Source organism: Equus asinus, chromosome 8, assembly GCF_041296235.1.
Source record: "Equus asinus isolate D_3611 breed Donkey chromosome 8, EquAss-T2T_v2, whole genome shotgun sequence".
Classification (NCBI taxonomy): Eukaryota; Metazoa; Chordata; class Mammalia; order Perissodactyla; family Equidae; genus Equus; species Equus asinus.
In genome coordinates, this window is record NC_091797.1 from 30,660,082 (window position 1) to 30,681,297 (window position 21,216).

Sequence of the window (21,216 nt, forward strand, 5' to 3'; positions counted from 1 at the left end):
CGCAGACCCCTATCATTTAGAGACTACTGCCATCAAGACTTGCAAAAACTCACGCCAGCGTCTGCAGCCTAGGCTCATCCACCTACACACCACCACCCTGCTGCACCAACCCCAGGGGATTTGGTTGTCCTGAAACATTCCGGGCTGTTGCAACTCCCTCATACCTTAGAGGGTGGGGCACCAGTAGGTGAAAGGCTGCTTTTGACAGGGTGGGGAGTGGCAACACTATTGCTTTAACCAAGACCAAGAACAGATTGGGCAGTTGAGTGGGGACATCAGCTAACAGGGGAAAAACGAACAGGGCCCGAGTAACAGCATTCCCTATCACTGCCCCCAGAAGAATGGAGAGAAACACAAAGAAGGAAGCCATAGCTGTATAAACTATTTATTAACAGACAAAGCCTACAGATTTATTTCTTCTTAGACACACCCACAGTGCGGCCCCGGCGGCCTGTGGTCTTAGTGTGCTGACCTCGGACACGTAGTCTGCAGGTGAGAAAAGAAAAGGATCACAAGTCATACATAATACAAAGAAAAGATCTGGGGAGAGAAAAGAGAGCATGAGAAATCCCTGGGAGTCCTAGAGGCAGGCAGGCAGAGGAGACCCCCACACCCACTCACCCCCAGAAGTGGCGCAGCCCTCTGTGGGCCCGTATCTTCTTCAGTCGCTCCAGGTCTTCACGGAGCTTGTTGTCCAGACCATTGGCCAAGACCTGGATTTGGGAGACAAAATGAGGGATGTCGGTTTCTTGTTTTTTTTTTTTAAAGATTTTATTTTTTTCCTTTTTTCTCCCCAAAGCCCCCTGGTACATAGCTGTATATTCTTCGTTGTGGGTCCTTCTAGTTGTGGCACGTGGGACGCTGCCTCAGCGTGGCTTGATGAGCAGTGCCATGTCCGCGCCCAGGATTCGAACCAACGAAACACTGGGCCGCCTGCAGTGGAGCGGGCGAACTTAACCACTCGGCCACGGGGCCAGCCCCGGGATGTCGGTTTTAACCCCGACCGCCTATGACCAATTCCAGGTGGACACTCCACCTTCCATTTTTCTAATCTCTCCCATCTCAATCCATACCTGGCTGTATTTTCCATCCTTCACGTCCTTCTGTCTGTTCAAGAACCAGTCTGGGATCTTGTACTGGCGTGGATTCTGCATAATGGTGATCACACGTTCCACCTGGCAGGCAGGACAAGGATCAGATCCACATGCCCCCCTTCTGAGGCAGGCCCAACCCAAGCCCCGTTCCCTGTGCTCACCTCATCCTCAGTGAGCTCTCCTGCCCTCTTGGTGAGGTCGATGTCTGCTTTCCTCAACACCACGTGAGCATATCTTCGCCCCACACCCTGAGGAGGTTTTGGAATTGGGTTTGAGTCAGATTTTTCTGATTTCCTAAATTCACAGCCCCTACTCCAAAAGCATACAAAAATAGGGCCTACAGTAACCTGTGCTTCATACTTTCTGGATCACCCCTGCCCCACCTCCTTTTCCAGATATGCAGCTTAACCATTAAATACAAAGAAAAATAGGAGCCGCCCCCTCAGCGCAGCGGTTAAGTTCGCACGTTTCGCTTCTCAGCGGCCTAGGGTTCGCCGGTTCAGATCCCGGGTGCGGACATGGCACCGTGTGGCAAGTCATGCTGTGGAAAGCATCCCACGTATAAAGTAGAAGAAGGTGGGCACCGATGTTAGCTCAGGGCCAGGCTGCCTCAACAAAAAAAAAAAAAAGAGGAGGACCGGCAGTAATTAGCTCGGGGCTAATCTTCCTCAAAAAAAAAAAGAAAAAGAAAAATAGTTTTGTTCAGGGGTAGGGCTGGACCATGAACAGAGAACTTGTGGCAGATAACTTCTTGAAAGCAGGATCTTTTCTTTTCCACATTGCCTAGCATACATAATTGTCAATAAACGCGGGCTGTTAGATACTGTCGCAGCGCCCAAGAGTGGCACCTTCCAATTTCCTGCTGGAGGACAAAGGGCCTGGCTCTCAAAGCTGATGCAACATCAAAGCAGCAAGAGTAGGGTCTTCTGAGCCAACAGGGTTGAGCAAGCGGTAGGACTGTCAGTTGCTCAGGGTCCCTGAGGGTCATGATTCTTTGGTCAGACCACCACATCCCCATGATCAAAGTTTCCAAGATCACAAACTTGATTTTCTTAGTGCCCAGAGATGACCAGGCCCTAGGGAGCTAAATGCCCAAATCAAACTCAAAAGAAACTAATGCTTTCACTAGTGGCATCATATCAACACCAGCACTGCTACTGCTTGCCACCTGAACTCATGAACCAAACAGATCTGGATAGTGAAGGATGGTGTGCTGGGTTTAATAGTGTCCCCACCCCCCAATATATGTCCATCTGGAACCTCAGAATGTGACCTTACCTGGAAATAGTCTTTACAAATAAAATTAGTTAAAATGAGGTCACACTGGATTAGTGTACCCTAAATCCAGTGACTGGCATCCTTACAATAAAAGGAGAGGACACACAAGACACAAAGGGAACGAAGTCATGTGATAACAGAGGCGAGAGATTGGAGGAATGCGGCTCTAAGACAAGGAACGCCAAGGACTGCTGGCAACTACCAGAAGAGAAGACGCAAGACAGGATTCCCAGAGCCTTCACAGGAGCACGGCCCTGCTGACACCTCAACTTTGGATGTTTGACCTCCAGAACTAAGAACTAGCTTCTGCTGTTTTAAGCCAATAAGAATAAGGTAACTTGTTATAACAGCCCCAGGAAACTATAACAGATGGTATTTCCTAGAAATAAGAACGGGACCTAGGAAATCAAATTATCGGTTGACTCAGAAGACAGTAAGGTCTCTCTCAAATTTAACTATTTATAGATGAAACACTATTTGGAGATATATACTTTGTTTAGCAACTGACTCTAGATATCGGCTAGACAACTTCGTAAGTTAGATCCCCTGACCCACTTTTCTCTGCCCCATCCATAAGAGTGCACTACAGGGAGCCATTACTTTCTCATCTTCATAGTCCAAGGGTCTGGACCGTATAATAGATGAGTTGATACCAACTTAATATTACTCTCTAAGAGTATTTAGAGCAATGTTACTCATGGTGGCACTGGCATTTTGGCAGGACAAGAGTCCCTTATAAACAAGGCCAGGAGGTACCTTCTAGTCATTGTGACCAACTCCAACCCCCTCCTCCCATGTTTCCAAATAATCCAGACGGCAGGGACCACCCTGGTTTTCATCAAGGGCAGAACACCAGCCAGCCTCAAAGAATACTCACACCAAGTTTACAAGTGGAAACAAAACGACGAGGAAGAGATCATGGCAAAAAGAATAACCTTGCAGGATCTGTATTACCTCTAAAGAATGCCCTCTTCTGCTTGTGTCTACTTCCATTCCATTCTTCACCCTTCTCTGGCCAATTAACCTAACTTTTTAACTGCATCTTTTGAGGAACCCCCTCCCCCAACTTTCTTCCAATTTCCAAGTATCACCTCCCATCCCGTATCCTTAACAAAAGACCACCTCCACACTTTAGTTCTCTCACCAGAGGAAGAGCTGCTGCAATTGCTGGCTCTCCATGCAATCAGCAAAAACCTCAGCACTCAGGTATCTATCTCTAGGAATAAACTTTCCCTGTGATAAGCAGGGCACCAGGATCGCAGGAGTCTTCTTATCACAACACTCATGCTCACGAAGTACCAGAAGCTGCTCTGAGTAAATTGTTTTAAGTTGACTACAAAGCTTATGACATATTTAACTAAAGTAACAAATACAAAACCAGTTAACTTCAAAGAGGTAGAGAGGAAGGGCTTAACAGAAGCATCCCATTAACCAGGCTCGTCTTTTATATTCACTACCTCACTTAAGTCTTACAGCAACCCCTGAAAAAGGCACTGTATTTTACACTGCCTCACTACTTTCAGAACTGCAAAAGCAATCTTATACACCATTTAAGAACAAAGGAAAGCTGTGCTTCCTGCCGTATAGATTGAAAAATCAAAGGGATCTGATCAATCTTCTAAGTCAAAGGTAGGATTTAGGTCTAAACTATCTATAAAATATGTATCAGTTTCCTTTAAATTCCTTGAAACCAGGCGACAGTATCCCTAGTAACACCCATTCCCTAACACTGAATGGGCACCTGTCACACACCGGAAGTTGGGGATTGTGAACCACACAGGCAGAGTGCACACACACGAGCAGGGAAGGAAGACATTCAGCCATTTCCACAACTAATCACACGCATTGACTGAGGGGGAGGGGTGGAATAACGTCTCCATCTGGAAGACCAGGTGTTCATCAGGTTGGTGAAGGGGGATATCCAAGCTTGTATTCACCAAGTTAATTCACACAAGTCCTAGTCGCTCTGCCACTGGAGGGGGCAGAGACCTTCACCTCTGGCATCTGAGTAAACATCCTGCTCCTGATGTAGTGACACCCTCCCACCTCCCAGTTACAGGTTCCCCCACGCTTGGAATCTGCTGGCATTTCTGCTCACCCCTCAAGACGAACAATTACATAAATTTCACAAGAAGGGTTGCTGATGTGATGGGGGTGGGGCAGAACCCAAACCTACAATGGATCTAACAAACTGACTTGACAGCTGACGGTCCAGGAAAACTGCAGCAAATTCAGGCGGACAACCAAACCCACTCCCCACCCCCTAGGTGAAATATTTTGGCTTGACCTGAGACGATTCCCTGGCTTTCACTACTCAGCTTTGGGGTAAACGTGCTAAGCGTTTAAGAGGTTTAGTCGCTGCCTCAACCATTCTTGGTGTTTCTTCGCCCGGTTGGGACTACGTTTCCTCTACCTTGCCTCACTTATGGCTTAGGTCCTAACAACCCAAGTTCCACTTACAGTCCCTGCTCCTTACCATACTTTACCTTAATGGCAGTGATGGCGAAGGCTATCTTCCGCCGCCCATCGATGTTGGTGTTGAGTACTCGCAAGATGTGCTGGAACTTCTCAGGGATCACTAGAGACTGACAGAGATCGGGGGAGAAATCAGATACCGTGAACTACCATCAAACCGTAACCTCAAACAGGAGCGTTGAGGTTGTCACACTGGGGGCAACGACTCCCCTTCAGGTTTTCACAACACGGCAAACTACGGTCCTGCAGACAGCAGCGACACGAAGGGTTCAGGCTAGGGAAAATGTAACCTCTGGGAGGGGGCAAGTCTCCTGCCCGTTCCCAAACGTACACTCTGAGTGGCGGAGGCCGGAGGTCCCCGTGCACGCCCAAGCTTTTCGCGGCTTCCGAGCGCCCGGGGAGGGACTCTTCCTCTGGCCCCACTCCCCAGAACTGGATGTCTTTAGTCGTCCCTCCTCAGGGACGCGACCCAAGGCTCCACACAGAAGGTTGCAGGCCCCCAGAATAGGGCGTTTTCGGCCACCTGATAGCAGACTTTCCCTGCCCCGGTTCCGATGTTGCCGGATCCCCGTACAGATCTCAGTCTTACCATGGCGGCTGACCCAGCGGCGGCGTGTAGGCCTCCTGTGGAAGAGAGAACGGAAGTGACGTAAAAGCCTTATATGGCTACAATGCGGAAGAGGCGGGGCGATCCTGGTGCAGCGCTTCCGGAAACTGCTTGTGTGCGAGCCGACTCTACTTTTGAGAGTCTGAATTGGGAGTTACAACTTCCGGTACGATCCCTCTTTACAGTTCGTAGAGATCTTGGCTGTGAGAGCAGCGAAGGTTCCGGGGAGAGATTGTGCTTTAGACGTCCAATTCCCATTTGCACTTGGATGAAGTGGTTAGAGCTGAAACGGGAGAGCTGGAGTCAAATCGTTTAACTCAAATATCTGGGAACGACTTCGCGCTGTGCAAAACGCTCTAGGACTTGTAGTTCCTCTCCCGGGAACCGACTCGCCGGACTGACAGCTGCCGGAAGTGAGGCTGCGCGGAATGGCCGCCGCTGCGACGATGGCGGCGGCTGCCCGGGAGCTGGTGTTGCGGGCCGGGGCCTCGGATATGGAGGAGGAGGAGGGCCCACTGGTGAGAACGGGCTCCTTCTCCTTTGGGGTCTCGTCCAGTCGTCCTCGCGTCAGAAAGGCCTGGGCTGGGTTCAGGACACTGTTGGGAGCTCGGTTGCTGCCAGTGATGATACCTGGTTTGGCTCCCCATACCTCTCCCTGTCATCGGACTTGAGCCTGAGTGGGGACCAGAATGGCTGAGACTCAGGTTCCAGGGCACAATTCAATTAACCCCCAGATTTTGGGGGAGAATAGAGAAGCAGTGTAGTGTAAAGGTTTAGAACGTGCCCTCTGGAGCCAGGTTGCCTGCGTTCTAATTCCAGTTCTGCCACTTACACGCTGTGTGTCCTTGGGCCTGTTAACCGGCCTCTCTGGGCCATCACTTTCCACACTTATAAGGTGAAGAAGGTTGTCGGTTGGGATTAGATGAATGAGTAAATGTTAGAGGGTACTTGACATGCAGGGAAACACTGTGTGTTAGCTGACATTTCTAGAGAGGCTGGGGCTCCCCAGAGAGAGTGTGATAGAACACCTAAGATAGCAGGAGTCTGGGCATCCTAAATTCGACTGCAGGCTCTGCTCTGTCTTCTGCATCTCCTAATTTTCCTCATTCGGACACCTCCACTCTTCGTGGGTTGCCTGTCTCCTTGTCATATTTCCTCCCCATCAACCCCAAGTAGTAGATTGGGTACAATGGGAGACACTTGGAATTTTTTGGCTCGGTACCTATGGCTCCCCAGTAAAAGTCCCCCCACCCTTGAAGGATTGGGGATTATCCCATTATGTTTTGTTCTCCCCCTCTCTCCCTGTATCCTCTCCCATTAATCTGTCCCCCTCCAGGGGAGTGGTCCTGGTCTTCAGGAGCCATTGCAACTTGGAGAGTTGGACATCACCTCTGATGAATTCATCCTGGATGAAGTGGACGGTAAGTGACGGCCCGGGGTGGATGCAGTGCCTGTCATCTGAGAGGCGTGGGGGCCGGACGTAAAAAGGCGGGGATTCCTGTGCAGATGTTCAGGGTGGGGAGGGGGAGCTGTGGAGCTGGACCCTTATGATAAACTTCTATTTCCAGTTCACATTCAGGCAAATCTGGAGGATGAGTTAGTAAAGGAGGCTCTTAAAACGGTGAGGCTTTCCACTATACTAATCTGCCCCTCCACCTACCCTCCCCTCACAGAAAAGAAAAACAAAACAGTCTCTTGCCTCTTATATTATCACCTTGGTATCTTATCCTCTAGTCCTCCGTTGATTCTGTTCCAGTGTCCCTTCCCCACGACTTCCTCCTGACTTGTCGTGTTTACGTTCTCCCAGGGTGTGGATCTCCGTCACTATTCAAAGCAGGTTGAGCTGGAGTTACAGCAGATTGAACAGAAATCCATTCGAGATTGTATCCTCCAGCAGAGGGAAAGGGGGGTGTTATTAAAGTGGGGATTTTGGGGGACATGGTGCTGATGTCTTTTCTCTGAGGTTGCTGTCACCTCAGGGAGAACTTGGAGAGGTCCTGCAGGTCTGGGGAGCTCCATCTTCACGGTGAGGCCCCTTGACTTTTTGTGGGTCAGATATCCAAGAGAGTGAGAACATAGCATCGCTGCACAACCAGATCACAGCCTGTGATGCTGTCCTTGAGGTTAGTAACCGTGACCTGTGACCCCCTAGTCCCTCTGAACCGGATCGTGGTCTCGGGTGCCATTTTTTAGGTCATCAGCCTCAGGTGGGGACAGTTACAGTCACTTTCAGGATGACCTCAATCGCCTTTTTTGTTGTTACTGCCGTAACTAGTGTTATTTGCTGGTGACCTTTGGGGTACCTCTTCCCTCATCACCCGCTACCATCATGGACTGATAGATACTGGAGACTTCACGAGGAAACTTAGGTGGCCCACTTGCGGTGCTCCAGCAACATCTTCTGCCCTTCCCCCCAGCGCATGGAGCAGATGTTGGGAGCTTTTCAGAGTGACCTCAGCTCCATCAGCTCTGAGATCCGGACACTACAGGAACAGTCAGGAGCCATGAACATTCGGCTTCGAAACCGCCAGGCAGTTCGGGGGAAACTTGGGGAGCTTGTCGATGGTCTCGTGGTGCCCTCTGCTCTGGTCATGTGAGTCAGCAGTTTGAAGGACCACAATGTCTATGGCAGGTAGCTGGGCTGGCTTACCCTACTCACCACATGGGTCTCCTGGCTCCAGGTCATCAAGTGCCTTCCAGAAACTGATGAGTGGGTTGACAACTCTTTCTAACCTTGATGCATGCTTTAAGGTGTCAAAGATTAGGAATCCTCCAGGGTCAGGCATGTAGTGAGGGGGTCCAAGGCTTATGGAGGGGGTCCAGGAACAGAAAACTTTGTACCTATGTCCTGACTATGATACAGTGTGAGAAGGGAGAGGAGCAGAGGCTGAATGTAGGGGGTATGGTTTGGAGTCTAGAGATGTTTGGGTCTCCCTCCTAACCCAGCCCACCCACCTCTGCCTGCTATTCAGGGCAATTCTGGAGGCGCCAGTGACAGAGCCCAGGTTCCTGGAGCAGCTGCAGGAGCTGGACGCCAAGGCAGCCGCAGTCCGAGAGCAGGAGGCCAGAGGCACCGCTGCCTGCGCAGATGTCAGAGGCGTGCTCGACCGGCTCCGGGTCAAGGTAGGGGGTGGAGGTGGATACTCTGGAATCTACTAGAACCAGCCTACCTGAGACCCTCACCCTGGATTTCCCTGGCAGAGCTCATGGTAGCCTGTCCCTAAGGACTTCACCCTGCCTGCACCTCCCATCTCTGGGTTCCCCTGAAAAATCTTAAGATAGTGAAGAGGGATTCTCCGCCCTTCCTCCTCCCGTATTTAACATTTGTCACTCCCCACAGTGCCTCCCAAACAGTAAGACAGTTGCAGCCTCATGCCCTGTGTTTGGTCCCCCACGTCTAGGCAGTGACGAAGATCCGGGAGTTCATCCTTCAGAAGATTTATTCCTTCAGAAAACCCATGACCAACTATCAGATCCCCCAGACGGCCCTGCTGAAGTACAGGTCACCTCTTGAAGAAGGGCTCGGGGTGGCCTCTGAGCTTCTGGCAGCCAGTGTGCTGTCTTGGTTCTTGGGCAGATGAGGAGACTGATGGGTCCCTGGCCCCTCCAGGTTCTTCTACCAGTTCCTGCTGGGCAATGAACGAGCCACAGCCAAGGAGATGAGGGATGAATATGTGGAGACGCTGAGCAAGATCTACGTGTCTTACTACCGCTCCTACCTGGGGCGGCTCATGAAGGTGCAGGTGAGGCCAAGGACGGAGAGGCGCTCGTGGGCACCTGGGCTGGGAAGAGGGACCACGGCTGGGCCGGAGGGGCAGTGTTAAAAGAAATTTTTTTGTGGCGCCGTGGGAAGAGATGCTTACCAGTTCTCTTTTCTGTTGTGTCTAGTATGAGGAAGTCGCTGAGAAGGATGATCTAATGGGTGTGGAAGACACGGCGAAGAAAGATATCCTAGAGCCGAGACACCCTCATGTTAGGCCTGGAGGGACGGGGCTTCTGGCTTCAGCCTCCAGGGCACTGTTGCTTACGTTTTCTGTGGGACCAAGAGCTTTGAAAATATGATGAAGGCTATGGCCTCCCTCCCCAGAAGAAGGCACAGGTCGTTTTGACACATAATTTTGCATCTCGTATCATTGGGTGTGGAGGCTTCCCAAAGCCCAGTCACAAATGGCAGGTGGAGTGGGGCCCCAGTACTGGGAAAGGGGACATCTAGGCTATGTCTGGCTGCCTGGGGTCCCTGGGGGTACTGAGTCTTTGATCTTAGGTCACAGTTGTGATCTTACTGGTTTCCCTGACTCTGACCCATCACGATTCTTCTCGAAGCCATCCCTTCGCAGTAGGAACACCATCTTCACCCTGGGGACCCGTGGCTCTGTCATCTCCCCCACTGAACTGGAGGCCCCCATCCTGGTGCCCCACACCGCCCAGCGGGGAGACCAGAGGGTAAGAGGAGGAGCAAGCTTCGGTCATGAGGGGACTCTGAGCATGGGCCTGGGAAGCTTCCCACCCTGCAGGCCCCTGGATCAGTCCCTGTAGACCTGGCTGGCCTTCTCCTGTCACCCTGCTGTTCTGTGACGTGAAAGCTTTGGGACCACTGACTCAAGGGCGTACAGAGGGGAGAGACTGGCTGAGGGGCGTGACATGTCATGAGGCAGGGTGGAGGTGGATGCAGGAGCAGCAACAGCAGGTGTGGGTGGGCTCCTCTCTTGTGCGCCTTCCCCCCACCTCTTCAGTATGCATTCCGGATGCTCTTTCACAGCCTGCACTTGGGTTAGGTGGGAAGAGTCTGCTGGGCCCTCCTCACCCAGCTTTGCTCATTTTCCAGCCATATCCACAGGGAGGCAGTGTTGGGTCCATCCCTTCTGTCTCTCTTCTTTACCCCTCCCCTTCTAGTATCCATTCGAGGCCCTCTTCCGCAGCCAGCACTATGCCCTCCTGGACAATTCCTGCCGTGAATATCTTTTCATCTGTGAATTCTTTGTTGTGTCTGGCCCGGCTGCACACGACCTCTTCCATGCCGTCATGGGCCGGACGCTCACCATGACCCTGGTAAGATCTGCAGCTCCTGCGCTCTTAGGCCTCTGTGTCCTCAGTCCTCATGGGTACCATGAGGGGGTCATAGCTCTGGTGGTACTGAAACCAGGACCCTCTCATTTAAAGTGTGTAAGCCTCGTACTCACAGTGTGACTCTCCATGAAACTCTCAAAGCTTGGGATCCCCGAGACTACCCCCACTGCTGATCCACACCCAGGCAATAGCGCTTGAAAACTGAGGGGCCCCTAAACCTTGGTGCTCAGCCCTGAATTCTGCTATGATAGGCTTGCGATCGTAGATCCTGGTGAGCAAGGCAGCGGGACGATCCGAGTGGCCAGTGGACAGGGAAGGAGGGGACAGTTCCTTTTTAGATTTCCTCCCCCCCTCTCTTCCTCCCTCCCTCCCTGTGCCACATCCCCAAAGGAGCATCCCCTTTGTCCATAGCCACTGGGAACGATAAAGTAACGTTCTCTTTCAATCCTTTGCCTGTTCTTAAATTACAGAAACACCTGGAGTCCTATCTCGCTGACTGCTATGATGCCATTGCTGTTTTTCTCTGTATCCACATTGTCCTCCGATTCCGCAATATTGCAGCTAAGAGGGATGTTCCCGCCCTGGACAGGTCACTGAGTTCTAGTCCTTGATGCCCCCTTCCTTGAACTCTTGGTCTTACACAACCTTGCCCTGACCCTTGGGTTCACACAACCTGGTACCATTGACCCTTATTCCCATTCATCTGCCTGGAGGCAGTCCCACTGCTTTCTGATGCACCTCTCGCGCCTGCTCCTACCTCCACCAGCCATCAGCCCTACATCAGTTTTCCACACACACACTCTACCACCCTCACCACCCTGACATTTCTTGCCAGCTGATCTCTGATCCTGATTAAGCCCACAGGTACTGGGAACAGGTGCTTGCCCTGCTGTGGCCACGATTTGAGTTGATCCTGGAGATGAACGTCCAGAGTGTCCGAAGCACTGACCCTCAGCGCCTTGGGGGACTGGATACTCGGCCCCACTATGTGAGGGGGGGCAAGGGTAACAACGGGGTTCCTGGAAGGCAGGGTCTGAGCTTCACCGTGGGGGTTGGCCAGGTTCATGGTTGTGTTGTGGGCCTGGCTGGATATGTAACCACCCTGTGTGAGGGGCAGTCTAGGAGCGTGGTCAAACTCAGGGTGGGTTGGGTGCTGTTGGGAGGGACCGGAGGTGGGAGGCACAGCGGTTGGTTGCCCAGCTCCAAGGGAGTCGGGAGGTTGTGTTGGTTGGGCCAGGGAGTTACTGTGACTTTTCATCCTGCTTTCTTTCTCCCAGATCACACGTCGGTATGCGGAGTTCTCCTCTGCTCTTGTCAGCATCAATCAGACAATTCCCAACGAACGGACGATGCAGCTGCTGGGACAGCTACAGGTGAGGGTAGGGCAGGGGAGACTGCCCAGCAGCAGGGCTGCCACAGCGGGCCGCAGCGTGAGGACGGGCCACATGCTCTTGTCTTCTCATGTCACCATTTCCTTTCATCTTTTTCAGGTGGAAGTGGAGAATTTTGTCCTCCGAGTGGCAGCTGAGTTCTCCTCAAGGAAGGAGCAGCTTGTGTTTCTGATCAACAACTACGACATGATGCTGGGTGTGCTGATGGTAACAGACACCCCTTCTCCCTGTCTCCGGTACTACCCAGAGGATTCAGCTTCCCCTGCTGCTCTGTTAGCTCCATGAGGGCAGAGATCATGTTGGTCTCGTTCAGTGTTTTCTTTGTGGAGTCGGGCACAGCGTCGGGCACAGTACGGACATGTGGAGGGAAGGACTGCTTTTCCCTGAACTTGAGATGTCCCTTTGTCTTCCCTTAGGAGCGGGCTGCAGATGACAGCAAAGAGGTTGAGAGTTTCCAGCAACTGCTCAATGCTCGGACACAGGTGGGGGTGTGGGGAAGAAGAAAGGGCCAGTCTCGTGTGCTGTTTTCAGTTCAGTGCGTGTGCGAGCGTGTGTGTAGGGAGAGGCGGTTAATGGACTTTAGGTGCACAGAGTTGGAATTATTAGAACTCTTGGTTCACAATGCGCTGTCACTATTGGTCTATATTTTTTTCTTTGTATTTTTTTAATGATATGGAAAGCCACGATCCTACCACATGCCTTGGCAATAATCTACATCAGAATATGAATTCTTTCTCACCCCATCTCCCTGCCTCTCACATCGAGGCATCTGTTGACCTAAATGGACTGTTTATCATGCTCTTGCTTTTAAAAATATAGCTATAGGTATGCCAAAATAATAATTAGTTAGTTTTGTTTTTGAGTTTCATAAAGACAGAATCACAGGATTTTTTCATGCATAAGTTTTCCAGTATCATCATGTTATGACATATGGCTGTAGCTCATTCATTTTCACTGCTCTGTAGTGTTACATTGTGTGACTATAACATATATTCTCCTGTAAGTGGACACTTGTATTGTTTCTAGTTTTTGGTTACTGTGAGAATTGTTTTAGGAACACTTACATCTTTTAGCACACATGGAGGTAGGTAAGTTTTACTGAAAGTTTCTCTTGGAAGTAGGAGTGGGCTTGCTGCTTATATAGGTTTTGCCAGGATTCAACTGTTTGAGACAAGTGTGGCAAATTGTTTTCCTAAGTGGTTGTATCAGTTTATTCCATATCTGCAATATGTAAGAATTCTCATCCAGCCATATTTTCTCCAACATGTGGTAGTATCAGACTGTCTTTGCCATTTTGGTAGGTATCTCATTGGGGTCTTGATTTGCATTTTCCTGATTACTAATGAGATTGGGCATCATTTCAAATGTTATGTAGTCATACAAATTTTTCTTTTCTATAAAATGTCGTAGCATTTGACCTCTTAAAAATTGGGTTGTGTTTTTCTTTTTGATTTATAACAGCTCTTTATGTTATGTTCTACTTACTAGTCTTTTGTTGATTATATAGATATCTTTCAGTATGTGTTTTATCTTCTTACTTTTTTTATGTTGTCTTTTGATGAACAGAAATCAGAAATTCCTAATTGTGATATGGTTAAATTTATTAGTCTTTATTTTTGTGTCTTGTTTAAGAAATTCTTTATTACCCCAGGGTCAGCAAAATATTATACTACATTTTTTTCTTTTTTTTTTTTTTTTAAAGATTGGCACCTGAGCTAACAACTATTGCCAACTTTCTTTTTTTTTCTTCCTGCTTCATCTCCCCAAATCCCCCCAGTACATAGTTGTATATCTTAGTTGCAGGTCCTTTTAGTTGTGGCCTGTGGGACACCGCCTCAATGTGGCCTGATGAGCAGTGCCATGTCTGCACCCTGGATCTGAACTGGCGAAACCCTGGGCCGCTGAGAAGCGGAGTGCTCGAACTTCGGCTACGGGGCTGGCCCCTACATTTTTTTCTTAATATTGTAGAATTTTGCTTTTTCCTTTTAAGTTCTAAATTCACCTCGAATTGATTTTTTGTGTATGATGTGAGGAAGGAATCTAATTTTATTTTTTTATATGAATAATGATTGGCCCAGAACTATTTACAGAAAATCCCTTTCTTTTCTTTTCTTTTTTTTCAAGATTTTTTTTATTTTTTCCTTTTTCTCCCCAAAGCCCTCCTCCCCCCCCCCCCCCCCCCCCCCGGTATATAGTTGTATATTCTTAGTTGTGGGTCCTTCTAGTTGTGGCATGTGGGATGCTGCCTCAGCATGGCTTGATGAGTGGTGCCATGTCCGCGCCCAGGATTCGAACCAGCAAAACCCTGGGCCACCACAGCAGAGCATGTGAACTTAACCACTCAGCCACGGAGCTGGCCCCCAGAAAAATCCCTTTCTTTTCGCACTTGATCTTGACAGCACTTGAAAGCGGTGCTGTCTCTGTCATATAGCAAAACTCCACAAAGATGTGCGTCTTGCCCTCTGTTCTATTCTGTTGATCAGTACATAAGGCAAATTCTCCTACCTTGTTTTTTCATTAGTATCTTGTGTGTTAATGGCCTTTTGACTTTTCATATACATTTTACAATCAGCTTGTAAGTTTTAACATTTAAAGAAAATATTAAGGATTTTGATTGGAATTGCGTTGATCAATTTGGAAGAATTGACACTTTATGATGTTGAAACTTCCTGTCCATAAACATGGGCTCCTTCTCCATTTTTTAAGATATTCTTTAATGTCTTTTGATAACCTTTTACAATTTTCAGCACAAAGACATTGCAAATCTATTGTTAGAGTTATTTCTAGGTAGGTGTAATATGTAGATTTAGTCCTATTAGGAATAAATAAATCCTTTCTTTTTTTAAAAAGATTTTATTTTTCCTTTTTCTCCCCAAGGCCCCTCGGCACATAGTTGTGTATTTTTAGTTGTGGGTCCTTCTAGTTGTGGCATGTGGGACGCTGCCTCAGCAGAGCTTGACAAGCAGTGCCATGTCCGCGCCCAGGATTCAAACCGGGGAAACCCTGGGCCGCCACAGTGGATCGTGCGAACTTAACCACTCGGCCACGGGGCGGCCCCATAAATAAATCCCTTCTAATCCTTTGCCTTTAATTTTTTATGTCTTTGATCTTTCTCTTCTGGCTCGACCTCTATGACGATCTTGAATGGTTGAACAGAAGGGTCATAGTGAGAATCTTATCCTGTTCTTGATTTTAAAAGGAATGCTTTCACCGTCTCCCCATTCAGAGTAATGTAGCTGTAGGTTTTTTTGTAGATACCCTTTATCAGGTTAAGAAAATTGCTTTTAATCCCTAGTGTGCTAGGAGTTACTATGTAGTTATTTCTACTAGGAATAAATCTGCATTTATTTAGAAATAATTACTAGGAATAATATTAGGAATTACGACTACATTTTTTTCTGTCTAATTGTTTGGATTTTCTACTCTATTCTTTTAGAATTTGTCCTTTAAATAAACTGTTGTTACTTAAATATTATCTTTTTAAAAAGATATTTTCTTGATGTTTGAATTGGTGTATAGAAATGCTATTGATTTTTGTATATTGACCATATAGCCAGCCATCTTCCTAAATGGTTATTTTTAATAATATTTCTGGAGATTTGTGTGTGTTTCCACGTAGGCATTCATCATCTATGAGTTATGACAGTTTCAGTTCTTCCTTTCTGATCTCTATGTCTTTAATTGCTCATGTCTTTATTCTCTTACTGCACGGCTAGGACCCCCAGTACAAAGCTGAATAGTTGTACAAGTGGTAATAGTGAGAACCCTGTCTTTTCCTAATTTTAAAAGGAAGGCTTTCATCATTTCCCCGTCAAGAGTAACGTTGCTGTAGGTGTTTTATACGTACTCTTTATCAGGTTAAGAAAATTCCTTTCAATCCCTAGTATGCCAAGAGTTATTATTATTTTTTTTTCTTTATTTTTTTAAAGATTGGCACCTGAGCTAACCTCTCTTGCCATTCTTCTTTTTTTTCTTCTTCTTCTTCTCCCCAAAGCCCCCCTAGTACATAGTTGTATATTCTAGTTGTGGGTCCTTTTGGTTGTGCTATGTGGGATGCCGCCTCAGCGTGGCTTGATGAGCGGTGCTAGGTCCGTGCCCAGGATCCAAACCAGTGAAACCCTGGGCCGCCCAAGTGGAGCACGTGAACTTAACCACTAGGCCGCGGAGGTGGCCCCAAGAGTTATTATTTTTTAAATACATGAATGGGTATTGAATTTTTAATGAAGAATGTGTGCTTTTTATGCAACTGTTGAGGTAATCACATAGTTTATTTTTTTAATCTATTATGTGGTGTATGACATTTGTAGATTTTAGAATATTAGACCATTCTGGGTTTGGTCTGATTCACTTAGAATTTTTGCTTCTCTGCACAGGTGAGATTGGCCTGTGATTTTCTTTTATTGTACTGTCCTTGAGTGGTCTTGGTACCAAAGTGATACTGGCTTCGTAGAAGGACGTGGGAAGGAAGTATTCCCTCTTTCTTTTTATTCTGAAAGAGTTTAAGATTGAAACGATCTCTTCTTTGAAAGTTTCATAGAACTTGCCAGGAAAGTATCTGGAAAGATTTAAAACTGTGAAATTACCTCTAAGTACTGCTTTTATTGAATTCTGTACGTTTGAATATGTAGCATTTTTATTATCATTCTAAGAATTTTTATGGTTTGATTATTTCTTCTTTGATCCTTGACATTTTTGGAGGAGTGTTTTAAAATTTCCCAAAGTAGTTTTCTCACTTATCTTTTTGTCATTAATGTCTAACTTAATTGTATTGTAGATGGAGAATGTGTTTTTTTGAGTACTGATTCTTTTTATTTTTTATTGAGTTGATAGGTTACAATCTTGTGAAATTTCAGTTGTACATTATTGTCTGTCAGTCGTGTTGCAGGTGCACCCCTTCACCCTTAGTGCCCCCCCCCCACCTTTCCCCTGGTAGCCACTAATCTGTTCACTTTGTCCACATGTTTAAATTCCTCATATGAGTGGAGTCATACAGAGATTGTCCTTCTCTATCTGGCTTATTTCACGTAACATAATTCCCTCAAGGTCCATCCATGTTGTTGCAAATGGGACGATTTTGTTCTTTTTTATGGCTGAGTAGTATTCCATTGTATATGTATACCACATCTTCTTTATCCAATCATCTGTTGATGGCACTTAGGTTGCTTCCACGTCTTGGCTATTGTAAATAATGCTGCAATGAACATTGGGGTGCATGGGACTTTTGGAATTGCTGACTTCAAGTTGAGTACTGATTCTTTGAAATTTGTTTAGATTTGCTTATGGCCAGTACGTGATCATGTGAATGTTTGTAAATGTTCCATGTGTGTTCTTTAATTGTCAGGTGTGGAGATCGAGCTTTTTAATTGTGTTGGTCACATCATCTATATCTTTACTGATCATTTTTTGTCTACTTGTCAATGGTTGAGAGATACTTTGAAGATTTGTCACTTTTTCCTGCAGTTCCACCAAATTTTGCTTTATATAGTTTCAGCTTATTTTATCTTAATTCTTAAAAGTTTAGAATTGTTAGATCTTACTGGTGACTTGAAGTATTTGTCACTATATAATGTCCCACTTTAGCGCTAATAATTTTATCTTAGAGCCTGTTATCTCTGAGATTAACATAGCTCTGCCAGCTTTACTTTGGTTAATATTTGCCTGCTAATTTATTTCCATTATTTTACTTTCAGCCTTTTTGTGTTTTCACGTTTTAAGTCTTTTGTAAATAGCATATAGCTGGAATTTTTAAAAATCCAATTGAATTATCTCTGCCTTTTAACTTATGGCTTCAATGCATTTATGTTGATTATGATTAGTGTGAGATTTGGACTTTTTTCTACCATCTCTAGTTTGTTTGGTGTCTTTTGTGCTTTTTGCCTCTGTTTGCTTTTTTTACTACATTATTTTCCCTCTCTCTAATTGTTTGGATTTTGTACTCCATTCTTTTAGAATTTGTCCTTTAAATTTTACCTTGCATATTTACTTAACATCTAAACTTAACCACTCTCTCAAACAGTATGTGGACTTTAAAGCATTTTAAATGTTTTAATGTTCCAATTGCCCCTCCTCCTTCTGCCTTCCATGCTAATTATTGACCAATATTTTATTTCTGTTGTACTTTTAATTGTTGCTTTTTTTTTTTTTTTAAAGGAAGGCTGGTCCTGAGCTAACATCCATGCCCATCTTCCTCCACTTTATGTGTGAGATGCCTACCACAGCATGACTTGCCAAACAGTGCCACGTCTGCACCCAGGCTCCGAACCAGCGAACCCTGGGCTGCCAAAGTGGAATATGCACACTTAACTTCTGTGCCACTGGGCCGGCCCCATAATTGTTGCTATTTTATAGTGATACTATTTATTTGGGTTTCCATGCTTCCCAGTTTGTTTGTTCACCATTCCTTTTTAAAACTCAATTAATTATTTGGGATCATTTTTCTTCTTCCCAGAGTCTGGATTTTACTTACTGCCTTCCATGGTGTGGCTACACTCTTCCTCTTTTCCCATAAATGTTTAGTTAGATGGAAAGGCTTGATCAGATTCCAATTTGACTTTTTTTACAAGGATATTTGAGAGGTGGTGGTGTGTACTTCCATCGGGGCCACATACTGTCTTCTGGGCTCTCTCTTTCTCAGTAGCCGTCAATGGTCACTGCCTAGATCCGTTAATTAGATTTCTGTACCTCTCAACATCTCAAAATTTTCCATCTCCTTATCTGTCTGTGCTGCATTCTGAGTCATTTCTTCAATTATAAATTCCAATTCACTGTATCATTCTTGAAGTATTTCTGATTTGCTATTTAGCCTAACTTTTTTAAATTTAAAAAATTTATTGTTTTTAAATCCTTTCTAAAAAATTCCATTTTGTTTCAAGTCTGTCCATTCTGAATCTTGTTAATTAGTCATCTTCGTGTCTGTATCTTTAACTTCTTTAAACATTTCATACGGAATGTACACCTGCTATGGATCTGACAGTTCTAATGTTGGCAGTCTTTGGAGGTCTCTGGCCATTGCTTATTGTCTATACTGACTTTTGTGGTAGCTCACTTTCTTTTGTGTCTGGTATCTTTGAGTTCATTGTTTGATCTTAATCAGGGGGAGTCATATGGGCCTAAATTGGCGTTGAGATATTTTCCTTCAGAGAGGATTTGTCTCGGCTTTTGCAGTAGCTGAAAGATGCTATCCACCTGGGTCTACATCGGCACCTCTTTGAGACTCTCACCAGAGACCAGGCTCAGCTTCCCCACTCAAGGCTGGCATTGGGCTCAGTTTCCAGCTAGCAGAGTTGTCATGGCCGTTTGCCTTCTGGTAGCCCTGCCTCTCCCAGCTGCTCACCCGTCTGGTTCCAGTCCTGACCCCAATTTCTTGTTGCTGTGTTCCCAGCTCAAGTTTAGTTGGGTTTTCTTTTGCTTTTAGTTTTGTTTTTTTGAGGAGGGGGATCCTTGGAGATTTCCCCTACCTCTTATGAGACCAGCAGTGTCTTGAAATATATGACGTTTTCAGAGTTTAGCTGTTTTGCTTTGGGAGTATTCTCAGGATCTAGTCAGTCATAATGCCAGAAGTGGGAAAATCTACTGACACCAGGACACTCGACCCTGTGTATATGTGTGTGTGTGTTTCTCCAGGAATTCATTGAAGAGTTGCTGTCTCCTCCTTTTGGGGGTCTGGTGGCATTTGTGAAGGAGGCTGAGTCTTTGATTGAGCGTGGACAGGCTGAGCGACTTCGAGGGGAAGAAGGTATGAGGGCGGTGTGGTAATGCTGGGCTCAGTGATAAGGTGAGTGGGAAAGAAAAATGTGAGGATGCAGATTACGTGGGGAGGGGGCAGAGCAGGAAAGAAGAGTTGGATGGTGAGGCTGGCTGTGCCTTGGGGAGGACGTAGTGGGGATGAAGATCACCCAGCCTAGTCCCTCTCTGACACTCTCTCTTTCCTCCTGCCATCAGCCCGGGTTACTCAGCTGATCCGTGGCTTTGGTAGTTCCTGGAAATCATCGGTGGAGTCTCTGAGTCAGGACGTAATGCGGAGTTTCACCAACTTCAGAAATGGAACCAGTATCATCCAGGTGACCTGCAACTCCCAGCCCCCACTCCCATCCCACCCCATCACTAATTTTTTACCCCCAGCTCAGCATCATCCAAGTGACCCTTGAAAGTTCTGGTCGAGCCCTAACCTGATTCCTAATCATCAGCAGCATCACCCCACAGTCTGATCCCTCCATGACTTTCTCCAACCAGGGAGCGCTGACCCAGCTGATCCAGCTCTATCATCGCTTCCACCGGGTGCTGTCGCAACCCCAGCTCCGAGCCCTCCCTGCCCGGGCTGAGCTCATCAACATTCACCACCTTATGGTGGAGCTCAAGAAGCACAAGCCCAACTTCTGATGTGCTGGACCCTCTGATCCACCAGCCCTCTCCATGGACTTCTGTACCCCACCCCATACCCTTCTTCACCTGGGGTCCTTCTTCCAGTTCTCCCCTTGCCTCCCGGGTCCTTGACGTGCCTCACCCTGCCTTCATTCCCAGGACCCTACCTCATCAGGATAAGCTGGATCCACTTGGCTTTCTGAATCTCCCAGTGTCTTTAGGTTTCCCAGGACCACTTCCCCCTGGGCTTCCAAAACGACCTTTTTCATTTTCCCGATTTTGCGCCCCCCCTCTCCCCCCGCCCGGCCCCAACCTCCAAGGCTCTGCTCTTCCCCCAGTAAAACCTTCACTGCCTCAGTCTCTGGTTCACTCAACTCTTGTCACCGTGTTCTGAGGTGTGAAGCCTCATTTCTTGGAATTGGTGGCAAGGGGAGAATGCCTCTAAGTCATTTTTTTTTTTTTCAGTCAAAGTGATTTCTGTAGCTTTTTGACCTAAGATCTCAGCAACTTGAACACTAACCAGTCCCCTCCTGGCTTGAGAGTTACTCCAAGGTCAGTCTGCAGAAAACAATAAATATTTAATATGACATAACACGCTTCTCTCATTTCCTTTCTCCTTCCTCTGGGGCCTTCAAGGAGCCCGGCTCAGCTCCAGGGTCACCTTCCGTGACTGCCTCCTGGGCTTACATCCCTGCTGGTGGGTGTCCAGTAAGAAGGGGTGCGGATAGTAACCTCTAGCCTCTTCAGGACAATGAAGTGGCTGCATTGGTTTCAGGGAGGGGACTACTTCATAAGTGACCAACCCGGTGGAGGAAGGTGGCCCCTGGTTAAAATGGCAGATGCATCGAGGGCTGGAAGCATGGCTGTGTGGCTCCGGCACTGTCCCAAGGGCTACCTCGGTTCCTGGACTCGTGCTCTGCTTGCATTCCGCCCCCTCAAGCTG

General features: G+C 47.1%; 2 protein-coding genes across 4 annotated transcripts; one reads left to right on the forward strand and one right to left on the reverse strand.

The window, feature by feature from the left end:
* Positions 1-369: 369 nt before the first annotated feature.
* RPS18 (ribosomal protein S18) lies at positions 370-5,627 on the reverse strand. Its single transcript, XM_014846328.3, has 6 exons — positions 5,437-5,627; positions 4,859-4,957; positions 1,256-1,342; positions 1,074-1,175; positions 622-713; positions 370-486 (listed from the first exon to the last, which is right to left on the reverse strand). The coding sequence occupies exons 1-6, from the start codon at positions 5,437-5,439 to the stop codon at positions 411-413; spliced, it is 459 nt and encodes a 152-aa protein (XP_014701814.1). The 5' UTR covers positions 5,440-5,627; the 3' UTR covers positions 370-410.
* Positions 5,628-5,833: 206 nt separating this feature from the next.
* On the forward strand, positions 5,834-20,866 carry VPS52 (VPS52 subunit of GARP complex). Of its 3 annotated transcripts, XM_014846329.3 has the most exons (20): positions 5,834-5,972; positions 6,791-6,875; positions 7,023-7,075; positions 7,262-7,337; positions 7,510-7,577; positions 7,872-8,047; positions 8,427-8,577; positions 8,856-8,956; positions 9,065-9,197; positions 9,343-9,400; positions 9,764-9,897; positions 10,348-10,503; positions 10,992-11,110; positions 11,386-11,509; positions 11,799-11,894; positions 12,012-12,119; positions 12,329-12,394; positions 19,536-19,647; positions 19,854-19,972; positions 20,145-20,866. In XM_014846329.3, exons 1-20 carry the CDS (start codon positions 5,883-5,885, stop codon positions 20,289-20,291), a joined length of 2,172 nt encoding a protein of 723 aa, XP_014701815.1. In that variant the 5' UTR covers positions 5,834-5,882; the 3' UTR covers positions 20,292-20,866. The 3 variants fall into 3 exon arrangements, with proteins under 3 accessions (XP_014701815.1, XP_044632320.1, XP_070371212.1); XM_044776385.2 differs by lacking the exon at positions 7,023-7,075 and having other exon boundaries at positions 20,145-20,864; XM_070515111.1 differs by lacking the exons at positions 5,834-5,972; positions 6,791-6,875; positions 7,023-7,075 and having other exon boundaries at positions 7,270-7,337; positions 7,505-7,577; positions 20,145-20,864.
* The last annotated feature ends 350 nt before the right edge of the window (positions 20,867-21,216 follow it).